This window comes from Nerophis lumbriciformis, linkage group LG16 (genome assembly GCF_033978685.3).
Source record: "Nerophis lumbriciformis linkage group LG16, RoL_Nlum_v2.1, whole genome shotgun sequence".
Taxonomy (NCBI): Eukaryota; Metazoa; Chordata; class Actinopteri; order Syngnathiformes; family Syngnathidae; genus Nerophis; species Nerophis lumbriciformis.
In genome coordinates, this window is record NC_084563.2 from 19,187,778 (window position 1) to 19,207,161 (window position 19,384).

The following is a 19,384-nucleotide window of genomic DNA, read 5'->3' on the forward strand; positions in this document are numbered from 1 at the left end:
TAATTTTTCCCAAACTAATCATTGTTTGTTAATGGGGAAGAGTTTTGTGGTTCCTCCTTGACGTCACGTTATCTCTCAAAATAACTTGGGAATCTCCGTGAGATAAATACTATTCTATTTATTTGCAAACTTTGGAAGTCATAAATCACATATGTATGACAATAGCTTCAATATAGAGGCAACTTGTTTTTCCACTCTACTGCTACTTTAAATTGAAGTGTATGCTTTCTGCTCAGTGTGTGGAAATATACAGTAATGAACAATGACACACACTGTTTCCATGGTTACATAAGGAGGCTCTGCGATGCAAAGGACGATCAAGGACACACTAAAAAGACAAAGAAAATATGAAGTAAGACAATTGTCACAATCAGACCACTTTTTTTCTTTAGAGAGACACAATGGAAATATTAAGGCAAAAAAAAGAAATAGAAAAACATACTTTTTTAGCAAGTGAATCAAGTATTGTAATGTTTTTTTTAATGAGAATAAAGTAATGTTACAAGAATAAATACAGATATAAAAACATAATTGTTATTACATTAGCTTTAAAAAAAATTACAACAGTACGATCATAAAGGCATACTTATTTTATAAAAGTAATGTTATGAGAAGTTTACATTTTAAAAGAATAAAATGCCAGGAAAATGTAATATTACAGCCAACACGTTTTAAAATCAATGAATTTCACTCTTAAACGTTGTATAGTCGCTGTCAATCACTTGCTTCCATCAATTACAATGTAAAAACATTTCAACACATTTTGTAAATGTTTTACTTTAATGCTTGTTTATGTACTCAAAACTTAGTAACAATTTGATCTAAAATACCAAAGTGGTGTATAAAAACCCCTTCAGGTAACTGTTAAAATCGCCTGCGTGATTAATCTGCATTCATACATTAATCACATGTGTAACTTTGACAGCAAAAAAAAATACTTTAAAAAAAGAATTGACAGTTTTTGAGAGCAAACGTTTTCCATAACGTGTGACTTTATTGAGAGAAGGTCTTTAAAGTGTGTACCTGCTCCTCCTTGGTGGCATTTAAAGCACATGTCTGCTTGGACCAAGTAAACACTGGACTTCAACACATCATACATTGACTGACTTGGTCATGACTTGTTCAATCACACGTCCGTCATCTCGTCTTCCAAATCATCGCCCTCCGCTTCTTCCTCCTCGTCCGACGTCATGTCCGGCTCATCCAACTGGGAGACGCACTTGAGGCAGGAGCAGACAAACATGTAGTTCTCTCTGCAAGGAGACACTTTATAAATGGCACCGCTAAACTTTACACTAGCTTTTTCACTTTCACCACGTGAGGTACTTGCCGCTTAAACGGGCTGCCAAAGCTATCAACAACAATTGGAGTGGGATCATTTGCAATAAAATAGATGATTTTGTCTCTGCTGACTTAGAAACATTCTTACAACACCAAAGCAGAGACTTTCACAGATTGATCTGTCCTCTCATTCCATGTTCTAAGTGTATCAAATAAATATTTCCATGTTTAGTTGTATATATAAATATAGACACACATATGTATACATATATACACATGTATACATGGGTATGTGTATATATATATATATATATATATATATATATATACACACACACACACACACACACATGTATATGTATATGTATGTATACATGTGTATATATACACACACATTTATACATACACACACATATATATATATATATATATATGTGTGTGTATATATACACACACATATATATATATATATATATATGTGTGTGTATATATACACACATGTATACATATACATGTGTGTGTATGTATATATATATATATATATATATATATATATATATATATATATATATATACATACACACACACACACACACACACACACATGTATACATATATACACATAAAAAAAAATTCACTGAAGAAGGGTTCGATGAATGCGCATATGAAACTGGTGGGGTTCAGTACCTCCACTGATATATATATATATACACATGCATGCATGCATGCATGCATACACATTATATATATATATATATATATATATATATATATATATATACATATACATGTATATATATATATATATATACACACACACATATGTATACATATATACATGTGTATATGTGTATAAATGTATACATATGTATATATATATACACACACACACACACACACATGTATACATACACACACACACACACACACACACACACGTATACATATACATGTATATATATATATATATATATATATATATATATATACATATATGTATATATATATATATATATATATATATATATATATATATATATATATATATATATATATATATATATATATATATATATATATATATATATATATTAGTTGCGAAACCCAGACGGCAAAAAAGCAGGGACTTTACAATTTGGTGTGTGCAAAGGAGAGAAGGTTGGAATGGCCATTATAACATGCAGTGAAATAAATGCTGCATAAGGAAGTTTTTTTAAGTCTGTTTGAAAAGTGGACTCATGTATCTAATGTTGTGACCCGTTAAATTAACATGCTCTCCAATCAGCCAGTTTTCATGAAAAAAAAATCTTCCCCAACATACAAATACTGATTGTCTCTAATTAATATTGTATTTATTTTAGTCCACCAGCTGTCAAGCAGCTTATTATGTGTCTCCATACACAGTGTGGAGCCGCTCCCTTAAGTTAATAAATAATTAACTACATTTCTTAAGTAGCATTATCACTGATCTTCCTGTATCTTTGAATTGATTCACCACGCTTACAAACCTTGCCAACTTTTTTTTTTCTGTGCTTTTTCATGGGGTGTCTGACTTTTTCCTAGTCATGTTACACAGTTAGTGGCATGCTAATAATAGCTAAGCTAACTGGAAACACTATCAAGTAAAAGATGCTTAGTACATTTGAAAAGGTGTGGATGCAGAAAGTAAATAAGAGTGTAGAGAGAGGAAAATATAATAATAGTTCTCACATGTAAAATGTAATACATCGTTTGGTGGCGTCGATTCCAAGTATCATTATATGATCGATAGTTTTCCCCCCAAATATTTTATGTTTTGTTTTTGTTCATGTTCATAAATCCAGGGAATAAGTTCTGAGGGAGAAACTGTAGTTATTTTGGATTATTGTGTACTATTAACAGTATGTAAGAACATAGAAACAATTACTAGTTTGAATATTGTTGTATCGGCAGCATACATTCCTAATTGATTTAATTTAAAAAGGCCAGGGATGACTCCAAGATACATATTTAAACAGTACACTTTTTGAAAAGATCAAATATGATACTTTTGGTTTCATTTGCAATCTTGGAACATCTTGCAGAAAGTAGGTTATAAAAGTGACTGTGGAGCAAAGCTGCGTATTATGGAGACCACGCTTTAAGTCACTAGAGAAAAGTGCTATATAAAAATAATTCACAAGGAAGTGTTTTAAATGGAGATTAAAAGCAACACATATCCCTTCTAATCTAATTATTTGTGGATTATTATACTTCATATTTAGGTGATTTTTAAAACTGCAAATACTAATATTTTAATGGCACTACAAATGTACCACTACAAATGGTACTTAAGGACATTTGTTTCTTATCATTTCAAAAGTTTTATGCATATTAAATTTTTTATTGTTCATATCTTAAAAATCAGATTCTATGTTTTAAAACTAATCATTAGAAGTAGTAATATTCCAAGTCCTGTTATACTTGACTATTTATTTGATGTATTTAATACACATATTAACAAGTCCTACTGCACGGGTCACCAACCTTTTTGAAACCAAGAGCTACTTCTTGGGTACTGATTAATGCGAAGGGCTACCAGTTTGATACACACTTAAATAAATTGCCAGAAATAGCCAATTTGCTCAATTTACCTTTAACACTATGTTATTATTAATAATTAATTATATTTATATTTGTGAAAACACTGATCATCTTAATGATTTCTCACAATAAATATATATAGAAACAGATAAATATCAATATGATATCAAATTGAACATTTTCAAATGATCACTTCTAAGACACTCTTGTGAAATCACAATATCCCATTTTAACTAGTGAGCCACTAACATTTTTTAACAAATCATGAATTACTTTGCACCATGTTTGTACAAATAATAACTCATGTAAAATACAAAAGTCAACTCTCAAATTTTGAAATAAATCATGTCACACTTTGAACTGGACACCAAATCTGTTATCTGTTTCTTTGTCAGTTAGTGAAGACCAAGTCTTTAAAATATTTTCTTGGATTTTCAAATTCTATTTGAGATTTGTCTCTCTTAGAATTAACTCTTAGAATTAAAAATGTCGAGCAAAGCGAGACCAGCTTGCTAGTAAATAAATACAATTTAAAAAATAGAGGCAGCTCACTGGAAAGTGCTGCTATTTGAGCTATTTTTAGAACAAGCCAGCGGGCTACTCATCTGGTCCTTACGGGCGACCTGGTGCCCGCGGGCACCGCGTTGGTGACCCCTGTCCTACTGTCTTCATACTTTCTCCAAGTTTTGAGTAACTTATTATTTTGCTGTGTAAGCTATGAAGAGCCCGAGCTAATACTAGAAAACCTCATGAAAGCTGTCAGTGAGCACTGAAAATGAGGGAGAAGAAAAAAAAAGTTGTCAAAGTTTGGAAGCGTGGTGAATCAATTCAAAGATGGAGGATCGATAAACGTAAGCTGCTAGCGGCCGGCGGAGCCTCAACACGTCTGCCTGCAGGCCCTCATTACGGCCAGCTCAACCTGCCGTCCTCGCCTCATCGCAGAAGGCCCTTTTCTTACCTCAGAATCCTGTGTCGGCTATGGCGGCTCCTGTCCCGCTGACAGCAGTCCAGGTAACTGATGCAGATCTCCTGAGAAGAAAGCACATGTTTGAGTCCACACTGACAGAAATCCCCCATCATGCACTAGTGCTTAACTTCTCTTTCCACTTGAATGTTGTACATTTCATGCAGCTGTTAGTAATCTTCCAATAACTGTACAAATGTTAGAAGTGCTGTGACCTTACTTTGAATGTATTGACCACAGCTTTGGCGAAGTGTGAGCCTTCAATTCAAGACGGGCACAAAGCGTCCCACATGCATGACCCTTGACCCCGCCCCCATGTGTCAGCTGACCTCTCCGGGATTGATGTCGCTGAGGGTACTGAGGTGAAGCAGGAAGTTGTTGTCCGGGAAAGAAGCCTCGGCGTTTGGTATGCAGCTGTGATTGCCTGGAAGAAGACGTTGTGGACAAAATTATACATGAAAACATTTATATTTCACAGACATTTTAGTATAAAAGTGAAATTAATAAATGTAATATAAAATAAATAATAAATGAAACGTTCTCCCTCTCTCTCCACACACACACACACACACACACACACACACACACACACACACACACACACACACACACACACACACACACACACACACACACACACACACACACACACACACACACACACACACACACACACACACACACACACACACACACACACACACACACACACACACACACACACACACACACACACACACACACACACACACACACACACACACACACACACACACACACACACACACACACACACACACAAATAATAAATAAAGAATACAAATTCTATGAATTGCACTTACATGAGCTTTGGAGTAAAAACAGTCCTGAGCCTTCACAGTTTAGAAAGTCCCCCGTTTCTGCAGGGCAGACAGAACAAACATACGTTAAAAAAAATGTTACACAAAAGAATAATTTAATCCAAATCGGGGACAAAAAAAAAAGTGTCACCTCTTTCTATGTCTTTGTAGAGCTGGTCAATAAAGGAGTCCAATTGCGCCCTCTGCTGGGCAGGAATCTCTGCTGCGTCGCAGGCATGAACCCACTGACTTAGGGAGCTGACAAAAAGTTTACTTATGAAAAGTGTGTAAGAAAAAGGAAGGGAATAAAAAGAGCAGACCTTGTTCCGATGCCTTGTCCGTTGGTTCCGACCAAAGCGAAGAGCGAGCGGAATCCCTCAGGAACAAACCACTAGAAGGAAAACAACTCCTCTAATGTCTTTTTATACACTATTATATACCTGCATAAATAAGATCATGTGGAGGGGAAGGGGCACAAAAATGCAATCTAGCTAAATGTGTTCCTAATGAAATGTCCTGTGAGTGTATTTAGACTTTCTGTCATCAACAGTCCCAAAAAAGGCCGTTACATGGGTACTTTCTGAATAATGAACAATTTTAGACCTTTAAGGCCAGAGAGAACTTACCCGATTGAGATGATCGTCATGCAAAGCTTCTTTAAAAGTGCGCTGCAGAAGCGCCAGCTGATCCTAAAAACAGCACAAGGTCACGTCGCAGAGTTTTTGATATTCTGCACTTGAGTTTGACTCACTCTGAACTTCTCCCCCAGCAGCTTGTGGGCCAGCTCTTCTTCCTCGTTGGCTGTGCGGCTGCAGAAATGTGAGAAGAGTTTCTGCCAGTGCGCTTTTTCTTTGGCCTGGACCGGAAAAATGAGGTTCTTGTTATAGCGGATGTAGAAAACAGAGAGCACATCTCTTTAAACACTTAAGGGTGTCCAAAGTGCAATTGTTTCTCTTTTTTATTGGCCCACAGTATATTCTAAAAATACAATTCTACAAGAAAGCTAAATAAATATATATAGCCAAAAAGGTAAACACTTTTCTCAAATAAAGTTAAAATATTAAGACAATAAAGTCATACTAGTACGACGGAAGTTACTTCGAGAAGCATAACGTTGAAATATTGTTCCTTAAGTCAGAACATTATGACTTTAAAACATTAACTGTTGATGTGTTTTAGTCTTAGCATTTTATCTGTGTAATGGCTAAGCTTTTATACTTTTAAATATTGGTTTGTGCAGTAGCACTTTGAGATTTATGTAAATGAAAAGAACATCTATTATATTATTATTATGAGGAAAAGCATAACCAAGATCAAAGTAGGATTTTTTTTTACAACATTTTGAGGGAAAAACAGTATGTGTGTGTGTGTTGTACGGTTACCGGTATTAGTATAGTACCCCGATACTAATGAATCATATTCGGTACTATACCGCCTCTAAAAAGTACCGTCAACCCCCCGCCCCTCCGTTGTAGTCATGTCGTGTCATTGCTGGTTTTCGAGCAGACATGTTCGGCAGCGCACAATCACAGAGTACTTACAAGCAGACATAGTGTGTAGACAGAAAACGGAGAACGGACACATTTTGGCTTAAAAACTGACGATAAAGGTGAAGTTATAACACTGAAACGCCCTCAGGAAAAGGTCCTTTAAGACACGGCTAACTAGCTAGCGGCTAGCGTCCAGCCGCAGTCTGCAGTGTTTTAGCTACTTCTAAATCACTAATCCTTGTCTCCATGGCGACAAATAAAGTAAGTTTCTTACAAGTATCATCCCTGCAGGACGAGGAATAGCTAAACATGCTTCACTACACACCGTAGCTCACCGGCGTCACAATGTAAACAAACGCCATGGGTGGATCTACACCTGACATCCCCTGTAATGATACCAAGTACAGGAGCGTATCTAGTCGATGCTACTATGATTTGAGGGATATTTTTTTTATCGTCACAAAATATGTTTTCCTTTTTTAAAATGTATATTATGTTTACAAACTCAGGAAATATGTCCCTGGACACATGAGGACTTTGAATATGACCAATGTATGATCCTGTAACTACTTGGTATCGGATTGATACCTAAATTTGTGGTATCATCCAAAACTACCGGTATTGTAAAGTATCAAACAGAAGAATAAGTGATTATCACATTTTAACAGAAGTGTAGACAGAACATGTTAAAAGAGAAAGTAAGCAGATATTAACAGTAAATGAACAAGTAGATTAATAATTCATTTTTCTGTACCGAGGATGTCGTTGTGGCTTGTGCAGCCCTTTGAGACACTTGTGATTTAGGGCTATATAAATAAACATTGATTGATTGATTGATTGATTTTCTACCACTTGTCCTTAATAATGTTGACAAAATAATAGAATGATAAATGACACAATATGTTACTGCATATGTCAGCAGCTAAATTAGGAGCCTTTGTTTGTTTACTTATTAATAAAAGACAAGTTGTTTTGTATGTTCACTATTTTATTTAAGGACAAACTTGCAATAAAAAAAATATGTTTAATGCACCCTAGGATTTTTTGTTAAAATAGAGCCAATAATGACATTTTTTGGAGGTTCCCTTTATTTACAAAAGTACCCAAAAACATTTTGGTACCGGTACCAAAGTACTGGTATCGGGACAACACTATTAGCAACCACACAGAATAGAGAAACAGAACATGGCCAACTCACTTGTTTGACGGTGGCGACCATCCTGGCCATCAGCATGATGCTGCAGGTCTCAGGAGGATAGTGAACGCTCCTGCACAAAGAAAAACATTTTAAAGCAAGAAGACACATGCCGCCCTAAATAAAGCATCACGGTCACCTCCATGCGTCCTTCAGCTTGTTGACGGGGTGGTCTGGATCGTCCTGGGACGGGCCGAGGCACAGCGCTCGGTGGTACTGATCGGCCGCCGCTTGCCGACACTCCGCGCTGCAGTACATCACCTATCAACATACGGGTACACCATGACGAGAAAAGACGGGACACCTGCGGAACTTTCAGGTGTGGACCCTGACCTGACACTGAGGGCAGACTTGGTGGCGCTCCGGTCGAACCCGGCAGAGTTCAGGGTATGGAAGGCTAAGGGCGGGGTTGTTGCTGAGTCTTCTTGCATTGTCCTCTGCTGTCTCCAAAGCTCGCAAGCAGTACTCGCACGCTGAAGGAAAAAAAACAAAAAAACACCCATTCTAAATGATGTCAAATTAACTTAATCTTGATGCTATGTCAAATCTCACCTTTATATTTATACAGAGCATTCCACAGGAACTGGGCACCAACCAGGGGTCGCTCGATGAAAATGGTCTCTCCCTTCTTGATGCTTCTCTTGGCAAACAGACCTTTCCCCTTTATTGTAACAGTGGAAAAAAAGCAGGCTTTGCTACACATCTTAAAATGAAGCCAACAACCACTTGTCAATCAGCCACAGTTGTAAGATTGACCCAGCACGAGCTCTGCACAGTAGCTCACATTAGGGAAGGGTATCGGTACTGTTAGAATAATTTTATCTAAGTTATCACAAAAACTTTGTGTTGAACTGAGTTCTCGGCGAGAAGACCAAAAGCTGTCTTTGAACCTACCAAGAAGAAGGCTTGTAAAACTCCACCGTGTAGGGGGGAAGCAAAATGAGGGTTTCTGTTTCTTTCATGTATTGTAATCAACAGAAAGATATTGTCTGACCCAAGAACTACAAAAGGGAAGAGGAAGCAGGACCAGACTCCCCTCCAGGCACCGCTTTTTTTAACTCTTTTATGAACCTCTTTTTGGACTCTTTTACGACCTTTTCTGTGAACTGTTTACGACCTTTTCTTTTGAACTGTTCTGTAACCAAAGGCAACGCTGTTTACAACCCACGTCCCTTTGGAAGCAGCTGTTGCCATGTGGTCAGGGAAAGTCCAAATAAAGGAGGAGGGGAACAATCTTTCGCCAGAGCGTGCTGGAGAGTGTACAAGAGTACAGACCAGACGTTTCTCCTCAAATTGAGCAAAATTTAATTCTGTCTCTGTTTATTTCCTTGCTTCTTGTCTCGTTTAATAGATGTCATCAGTGTTTGAACCGGACAGGTACTAAAACGGTGCCATGCTTCAGTGCGTGGGTTGCCAACTCAGCTGCACTTCGGTACTTGGGGATCAAATCAGCCAAACTACCGCTAAGTAATGTTGCAAAGATCAATGCCAACATAGAGTTTGACTCAAAAAAACGCACCAACATAAGCAAGGCTCCAATATTCCGCCAATGCGCTAGCTTGATGCTAATAAACAATGGCTTTGCTATTGACATGCTACATTAGTGATCCACATTAGCCATTGTAACACCTTTATATTTGTTAGTGAAAATTACAACTAAGACGCAAGTTAGCATCAAACAGTTGGTGCATAATTAAGAGTACTACAGTACATTACAGTATTAACACTTTCTAGGGCGCAGGGACAGAAATGACCAACACAGCATCAACCAGTGGCAGACAGGTTCAATCTAGTGGTACGCCCAAGAATCACTCAAATATTCAAACACAGTGTTACTGTTCAAACTGTGCGTAATGTTACAGTGGCCAAACAGATCAACTATACTTGTTAGATAAAACATCTACCTTGTTTTTGATTAATAATTAGGCCTACTGCGCTATTGTAGGTTAATTTGGGCCATTATGGTGTTTTTTGAGGTGATACTAGCGTAAAAAAAGTTTGAGAACCATTGCCCTAACCTGTACACTACTGCCATCTAGCGTCTTGAAATTGTAATTGCAACATAACGACATACTCAGAAATGTGATCATGAAACAAGATATAACAATAACTGGACAATGGTTAGCACAGGGGTCGGCAACCCAAAATGTTGAAAGAGCCATATTGGACCAAAAATACAAAAAACAAATCTGTGTGGAAAAATTAAAAGCCTTATATGAGTGTTATAATGAAGTCAACACATGATGTAAGTGTATATATTAGCCTACTATCAAAGGCTGATGCAAATCTTCGTTGACAGAAATGTTGTATTTTAATTTTTATTCTACACATTTTTGCAACATTGGAAATCATTAGTAACATGGAGGCTTCTCAGAGGGTGAGATAACTTCTGGAAATTACTGGTGTTTAATGGCCAAAGGTATAGATGTGTGTGTCCAAGTTAAAGGAAACGGAAGGCTGTCTTCTTCTAATGGATTTATAACAATCTTTGCAAGCTGGGTAACTGTTGCTGTGGTCTGGAACAACATGGCATCAGAAATGCAGCCAATATTACATACAGATAATGTGTCATGAGCCAGCCCACTTTGGAGAAGTGGGCTGGCTCAGGGTGGAGGACAGAGTAAAACAACTTGCACTGAGCCTAGTCTATAAAATCCGCTGCACCTCCCTGATACCAAAGTACATGTCAAACTACCTTAACGTAAATGACCGCCATAACCACAACACCAGGAGGAGCTGCACTAACCACGTTAAACCCAGATTCCGATCTAACAAAGGTCTTAACTCATTCTCCTTCTATGCCACATCAATATGGAATGCACTCCCAACAATGATTACCGCTCCGTTGCACTCACCCCCATCATAATGAAGTGCTTCGAGAGGCTGGTAAAGGAATATATTGTCTCCAGACTTCCCCCCACATTCGACCCATACCAGTTTGCTTATCGCCCTAAACGCTCCACAGAGGACGCCATCTCCTCTGCACTCCACCTGAGCTTAGGACATCTGGAAAGAAAGGACACACACGTGCGGATGTTGTTCCTGGACTTCAGCTCAGCATTCAACACCATCATCCCGCAGCACTTGGTGAGCAAACTGGCCCCCCTTGGATTCAGTACCCCCCTTTGCAACTGGCTGCTTGACTTCCTCACAGACAGACCCCAATCTGTGAGAGTGGGCAACAACACCTCCAGTGCCATCTCCCTGAGCAAAGGCTCCCCCCAGGGCTGCGTCCTGAGTCCGCTGCTGTTCACGTTGATGACTCATGACTGCTGCGCCAGGTCCACTACTAACCACATTGTGAAGTATGCGGATGACACGGCAGTAGTGGGCCTCATCCGTGACAACAACAACATGGACTACAGGGAGGAGGTGAAACATCTGGTTGACTGGTGCAGAACCAACAGCCTGGTCCTGAATGTCAACAAGACCAAGGAGATCATCGTTGACTTCAGGAAGCACCAGTCCAGCCACGCCCCACTCTACATCAACGGCACAGCGGTGGAGATAGTAAGCAGCACCAAGTTCCTGGGGGTGCAGATAACTGACAATATAACCTGGTCCCTACACACCGGAGCTCTTGTAAAAAAGAGCTCAGCAGCGCATGCACTTTTTGCGTCGGATGAAAAGAGCACAGCTCCCTACCCCCATTCTCAGCACATTCTACAGAGGCACTATAGAGAGCCTGCTGACCAACAGCATCTCTGTCTGGACTGGAGCCTACAATGCCTCAGACTGGAAGTCTCTCCAGAGAGTGGTGAGGACGGCGGAAAAGATCATCAGGACTCCTCTTCCTCCTATCCAGGAGATCGCAAAAAACCGCTGCCTGACCAGGGCTCAGAAAATCTGCAAAAGACTCCTCCCACCCCCACCAAGAACTGTTTTCACTGCTGGACTCTAGAAAGAGGTTCCGCAGCCTCCGAAGCAGAACCTCCAGGTTCTGTAACAGCTTCTTCCCTCAGGCCGTAAGACTCTTGAACGCATCATAATTAAATTATCCCCTCAATTCCCCCCAAAATGAATTAACTCGCTGGGATAAAAAAGACAATATAACATACATCCATAGACGTGGACGCATGTGAAAAAGTGCAATATATTTATCTGTACAGTAATCTATTTATTTATTTATATATATTATATATATTATTTATATATATTTATTTATTTATATATGCACCTTATTGCTTTTTTATCCTGCACTACCATGAGCTTATGTAATGAAATTTCATTCTTATCTGTGCTGTAAAGTTCAAATTTGAATGACAATAAAAAGGAAGTCTAAGTCTAAAAGAAAGGGCATCTCTATCCTCCTTCAAAACCGCACTAAAAGAACACCTCCAGACAACTTCAACCCTAAACTAACACCCTCCCTTCCACATCCCACCTCCTCGGATTGGTGGGGGGTGGGGCGGGGGCGTGGCTAAGAGTATATTTACAGCTAGAATTCACCAAGTCAAGTATTTCATATATATATATATATATATAAGAAATACTTGACTTTCAGTGAATTCTAGCTATATATATATATTTATTTTATTATATATATAAATATACATATATATATATAAATATATATATATATATATATATATATATATATATATATAAGAAATACTTGAATTTCAGTGAATTCTAGCTATATATATATATATATATTTATTTTATTATATATATAAATATACATATAAATATATATATATATATATATATATATATATATAAATAAAAGAAATACTTGAATTTCAGTGTTCATTTATTTGCACATATACACACACATAACACTCATCTACTCATTGTTGAATTAAGGGTTGAATTGTCCATCCTTGTTCTATTCTCTGTCACTATTTTTCTAACCATGCTGAACATCCTTTTGCAGATACCCAGAAAGGTTTCGAGTACCAACAAAAAAACTGAATCTCTGAAGACAGTATAAAAATCTGTGTTAAAAGTGTACAAATACTGTTTGTATAATAAGCATGTTGGTGTTTACAAATGAGGGTTAAGAGTTCAGTACTAAAAAAAGAAAAAAAAGAATGTGGCTTAAGTACAGTTTTTTAATTGAACTGCTGCATTTTTTGGTTGGGTTGTTTATTTATTTTTGAGTAACTTCTACATTTCTAAAAGGGGAGGAATGTAATAGAGTGATCTATGTTTGTCTGTTGCCATCACCTGGTGAATGTTGGCGATAGCGTACTGGGGTTACTTTTTGGTTGGCCAACGATTTACGTGGTGTTGCGCACCTGACGTCAAGTGTGTGAGTCTGTTCTGAAGTCTACAGTAAAGAGACGTACTTCATCACCTCGCCTGGTTATTGCCTCCAACTCAATATATTACAACAACATTGCTGTTTACGGCAGACAAACTGCTTTACGGTAGAATAAAACATGACTGCTGTTGTTGTGTGTTGTTGCCGCGCTGGGAGGACGTTAATGAAACTGCCTAACAATAAACCCACATAAGAAACCAAGAACTCGCCCTCGATCATTCTACAGTTATAACGTGTTTGGGCAGGCACGCTGTTTATATTGTGGGAAAGCGGACATGAATACAGGCTGTTGACACTCACTCAAGTCCGCATGGAGCTGGAGGGGGCGTGGCTTCCAGCTCCGCCTGAATTTCGGGAGATTTGCGGGGGGAAATTTGTCCCGGGAGGTTTTCGGGAGAGGCGCTGAATTTCGGGAGTCTCACGGAAAATCCGGGAGGGTTGGCAAGTATGCCGGATTGTAAATAATCAAATGTAGATACTTATTCTTATGCTTTCTGATCTCTCTCTCTCTCTATGTCCACTACTTGCTGTGCATATCCTACCAAGTCAGACCTACACTGTTTCAATGTCCATTTCTCTGATGATGCAATTGTTGATGACTGAAGTGTTGATATCAACCAAACCCCCCCACCCCCCCCCCCCCCCCCTCCACATCCCAGATTGTAAATCATGTAAATAATTCAATGTATATACTCTGATGATGATCTTGTGTGATGACTGTATTATGATGATGATATATATCTGTATCATGAATCAATGGACCCCAACTTAAACAGGTTGTCACCATTTAGTGGTCAATTGTACGGAATATGTACTGTGCAATCTACTAATAAAAGTTTCAATCAATCAATCAATCAATCAAAAGCCATGCTAATGATGCCATCGTTTGTTTGTGTCTTGCTGTCCCGCCTCTTCACGTTACCTTGCTGTAAAAAATCACTTTTAAACCGTCCAAATGTCTCTATGAGCTAACTGAAAACCCACATTGGTGGTTTACTCGCTGGTGAAAACAACATAAATGCTCGTGTTTAAGAGAAACTACATGCTAGTACAGACTCCACTTCCTCTCGACCCGACAAGCGACAAGAAGCAGCCCACCTTTAAAGCTCACGCAAGAGTCAAAAGACGTCAGTAAGTACACCAACCTTGACGTTGTCGATAAATCTCACATCCACACCAGCGGCGACTTTAGCGGGATCCACGCAGAAAGAAAACATGTCATCCACGGGGTCCGCCATCTTGGCACACAACCTCTCACCTCTCCATCCGGGTACTCTTGTCGGGAGATCCGCCGCGCGTCACTTGGAGCGCCCTCCGACGGCCAAAGTGTGAACAGCAGCTATAGTTTTAGTTCAGTTGATTATTTCTTCGGTCAGTGGTCAACAAAATAAACAAACAGTTGTACATTCAAAAATTGAAAATGTTGCAGACCGAAACGGTTTAGGCTGAAGTTGAACACTTATTGCGCCTAACCCTGTAAACAATGTCAAATACAAGATGAGCTTCCAAAAATTATGAAATTTCCTTTGCACAACATATTATGAATACACATTATACACAACATAAACACTGTTCAATTATATACACGGTAAAGGCATGTGTAGGGTAGTGGGAAAAAATCGATTCGAATTCAAATCGCGATTCTCACGTTGTGCGATTCAGAATCGATTCTCATTTTTAAAAAATCCATCCATCCATCCATTTTCTACCGCTTATTCCCATTGGGGTCGCGGGGGGCGCTGGAGCCTATCTCAGCTACAATCGGGCGGAAGGCGGGGTACACCCTGGACAAGTCGCCACCTCATCGCAGGGCCTTTTTAAAAAATCGATTTTATTTTTTTTATTATTTAAATTTTATTTTATTTTTTTTTAATTAATCAATCCAACAAAACAATACATAGCAATACCATAACAATGCAATCCAATTCCAAAACCGACCCAGCAACATTCAGAACTGCAATAAACAGAGCAATCGAGAGGAGACACAAACACGACACAGAACAAACCAAAAGTAGTGAAACAAAAATGAATATTATCAACAACAGTATCAATATTAGTTACAATTTCAACATAGCAGTAAAAATCCTTCATTGACATTATCATTAGACATTTATAAAAAATTTAAAAAAAGAACAATAGTGTCACAGTGGCTTACACTTGCATCGCATCTCATAAGCTTGACAACACACTGTGTCCAATATTTTCCACAAAGATAAAATAAGTCATATTTTTGGTTCATTTAATAGTTGAAACAAATTTACATTATTGCAATCAGTTGATAAAACATTGTCCTTTACAATTATAAACGCTTTTTACAAAAATCTACTACTCTGCTTGCATGTCAGCAGACTGGGGTAGAACCTGCTGAAATCCTATGTATTGAATGAATAGAGAATCCTTTTGAATCGGGGAAAAAAATCGTTTTTGAATCGAGAATCGTGTAGAATCGGAAAAAAAAGTCGATTTTGAATCGAATCGTGACCCCAAGAATCGATATTGAATCGAATCGTGGGACACCCAAAGATTCACAGCCCTAGTACCAATTATATACTATGTACAAACAATTATACTTCCATTATTATTTATACCCCACATTTAGTTTTTAATCAACATTGATCATAGTATTAACTACTGGTGTTGATTCAAGAGTGATACATTTTTTCAAGACATTGGTCTTAAAGTGTTTTTTAAATGTGTTAGAATGTACGTAACAAGATTTTTTTTAAATACACTATATTGCCAAAAATATTTGGCCACCCATCCAAATGATCAGAATCAGGTGTCCTAATCACTTGGCCTGGCCACAGGTGTATACAATCAAGCACTTAGGCGTGGGGACTGTTTCTACAAACATTTGTGAAAGAATGGGCCGCTCTCAGTGATTTCCAGCGTGGAACTGTCATAGGATGCCACCTGTGCAACAAATCCAGTCGTGAAATTTCCTCGCTCCTAAATATTCCAAAGTCAACTGTCGGCTTTATTATGAAAAAATTGAAATATTTTGGGAACAACAGCAACTCAGCCACCAAGTGGTAGGCCACGTAAACTGACAGAGAGGGGTCAGCGGATGTTGAAGCGCATAGTGCAAAGACTTTCTGCACAGTCAGTTGCTACAGAGCTCCAAACTTCATGTGACCTTCCAATTAGCCCACGCACAGTACGCAGAGAGCTTCATGGAATGGGTTTCCATGGCCGAGCAGCTGCATCTAAGCCATACATCACCAAGTTAATACAGTTCAAAGTTATTAATTTAAACGGTTTTATATTAAACATTTTATCCTGTAAAGCGTATTTGAGTACCCTGAAAAGCGCTATACCAAATAAAATGTATTATTTTTATTATTATTAAGTCCAATGCATGCAGTGGTGTAAAGCACGTCGCCACTGGACTCTAGAGCAGTGGAGACGCCTTCTCTGGAGTGAGGAATCACGCTTTTCCATCTGGCAATCTGATGGACAAGTGGAGGTTGCCAGGAGAACGCTACATTTCGGACTGCATTGTGCCGAGTGTGAAATTTGGTGGAGGAGGAATTATGGTGTGGGGTTGTTTTTCAGGAGTTGGGCTTGGCCCCTTAGTTCCAGTAAAAAGGAACTTTGAATGCTCCAGGATACCAAAACATTTTGGACAATTCCATGCTCCCAACCTTGTGGGAACAGTTTGGCGCGGGCCCCTTCCTCTTCCAACATGACTGTGCACCAGTGCACAAAGCAAGGTCCATAAAGATATGGATGACAGAGTCTGGTGTGGATGAACTTGACGGGCCTGCACAGAGTCCTGACCTGAACCCGATAGAACACCTTTGGGATGAATTAGAACGGAGACTGAGAGCCAGGCCTTCTTGACCATCATCAGTGTGTGACCTCACCAATGCGCTTTTGGAAGAATGGTGGAAAATTCCTATAAACACACTCCGCAACCTTGTGGACAGCCTTCCCAGAAGAGTTGAAGCTGTAATAGCTGCAAAAGGTGGACTGCCGTCATATTGAACCCTATGGGTTAGGAATGGGATGGCACTTCAAGTTCATACTTTTGGCAATATAGTGTATTTAATCAAAACTAATTATTTTTGACAAAATATGAAGGTTTATCGTTCGTATTATGGTATTCAACTTAAATATTGCGTTCTTATTTATATGTGCACGGGTTCCCCTTTAAAAAATTAAATAAGTTAAAAAAACAAATCAAGCAAAACATAAATAATACTACACTTGCCAGACATGGATGTATGTATTATTTATTTTACATTACATATTTTTCCAATCAACCTTTTGTGGATTATGCAAATATTCAAAAACAACATTCCATATTAGGTACGCTCGTATACACTTGTCTAAAAAAAAGAAAAGTGTGCAAAATACGTAATTGATTAGGAATATTCTGTACATAGCCTTCCAATCTGCTTGCAATGAAATTCAGTGTTTCACATTGTATGCACTACAATTACAGCAAAAAAAATGAATATTCTAATACATGTGTTTTGACTCCATTAATATATTAATATTTACTGTAGTGCTTCTTACAGTCACAATAATTACATCCTGTCAAACCTTAAAACAGGAGGATTAAAAAACTAATATTTTTAATTCAGTGATAGACAAACAATTGCACAAGGCTTACACATAATATGGGTTCACAACTCAGTAAAACAAGACAAATCTGGATAATATATACAATAAGAATGAAAATAATAATAGTTTTACATGGCAAATTATGTGTTGGAATTAACTGATGCTCATTAAAAGTTGAACAATGCAGCAGCAATTTAGCACATTTTTAATTAATGAGGAAGATAAATTAAGTTCTCACCTTTTTCAGCAACATTATTTAATACTTCTGATAAACAAAACTTCTGTAAAAAACGTGTTATTTGGAGGACCAAATGTACATATGCTTTATTAACAATTCCTATTTAGAATATATTAGTATTATATCTTCTATTGTATAATAATTGCCTACTAAATGTAATTTGTTTTTATTTAATACTTGAAATGATTTTACTGATTGTAATTTATTTGTTATATTCTATTAACATTAGTTCATTATCATAACAATTCTGCAAAACATTTTAGTTAAGATTAAACACTAAATACAAATATTTATGTATTATTTTTATTCATACACACCCTCCTCCCCATAAAAACAAGAAAAACATATTCTGTATAAAAATTAATTTTTTTTGGCAGACTAAATGTCCATAAAACATACAATATATTCCACTAAAGAATCAATCAAGTTATACAAAATTATTACTAATATATGTTTTACCATTTAATAATTTGATCCTAAATGTATCTTACAAATTACTAAATTAATTATATTTTTTATTAACATTTGTGGCTCATAAATTAATAAAACTATTCAGTTAAATTAGACTAAATATTAAAAAGTATTATACAAATGTTACTAATAAATTTCCTCATTTAAAGGATACTGTAATTTTTTTTCCAGATGAAAAATATATAAAACTGGAAAATTTGGGTGATGGACTCTGTTGGAAAATAAATCATAGCCAACAAGAGGGCTTTTGCTGCCCTCTTGTGGCAAACACTGTTATTGCATGTTTAGACAGTACCTTGTCTATATGTATTTACGGTGTTAATATTTAATAAACGGTCATGTTTAACCCTTTTTTCTGAAGCATCCATCATAAACCTTTGTTGTAGGTCACGACCTTGCAATCTGTTGCCATGGCGATCTCAGGCTCCAGGCGAGACACCTCGATCTGAGCGGAAGGAGGACAGAGAGTGAGACTTGAGTGCTTCATGTCCTCTAATTAGAGGGGGCAT

At 37.6% G+C, this 19,384-nt stretch overlaps 2 protein-coding genes across 2 annotated transcripts in view; both read right to left on the reverse strand.

Moving 5' to 3' along the window:
* Positions 1-119: 119 nt before the first annotated feature.
* smyd5 (SMYD family member 5) lies at positions 120-14,922 on the reverse strand. The gene is made up of 13 exons (XM_061976740.1): positions 14,743-14,922; positions 8,884-8,992; positions 8,665-8,804; positions 8,471-8,592; positions 8,335-8,404; positions 6,398-6,502; positions 6,273-6,335; positions 5,967-6,037; positions 5,798-5,904; positions 5,650-5,706; positions 5,137-5,231; positions 4,802-4,872; positions 120-1,253 (listed from the first exon to the last, which is right to left on the reverse strand). Exons 1-13 carry the CDS (start codon positions 14,833-14,835, stop codon positions 1,127-1,129), a joined length of 1,230 nt encoding a protein of 409 aa, XP_061832724.1. The 5' UTR covers positions 14,836-14,922; the 3' UTR covers positions 120-1,126.
* Positions 14,923-17,811: 2,889 nt separating this feature from the next.
* Positions 17,812-19,384, reverse strand: part of LOC133617046 (sideroflexin-5-like) — a 73,445-nt gene continuing 71,872 nt past the window's right edge. Inside the window, exon 14 of the mRNA XM_061976738.1 lies at positions 17,812-19,320. Coding sequence (XP_061832722.1) covers positions 19,243-19,320 — 78 coding nt within the window. The 3' untranslated portion in view covers positions 17,812-19,242. The remainder of the gene's footprint in view (positions 19,321-19,384) is intronic.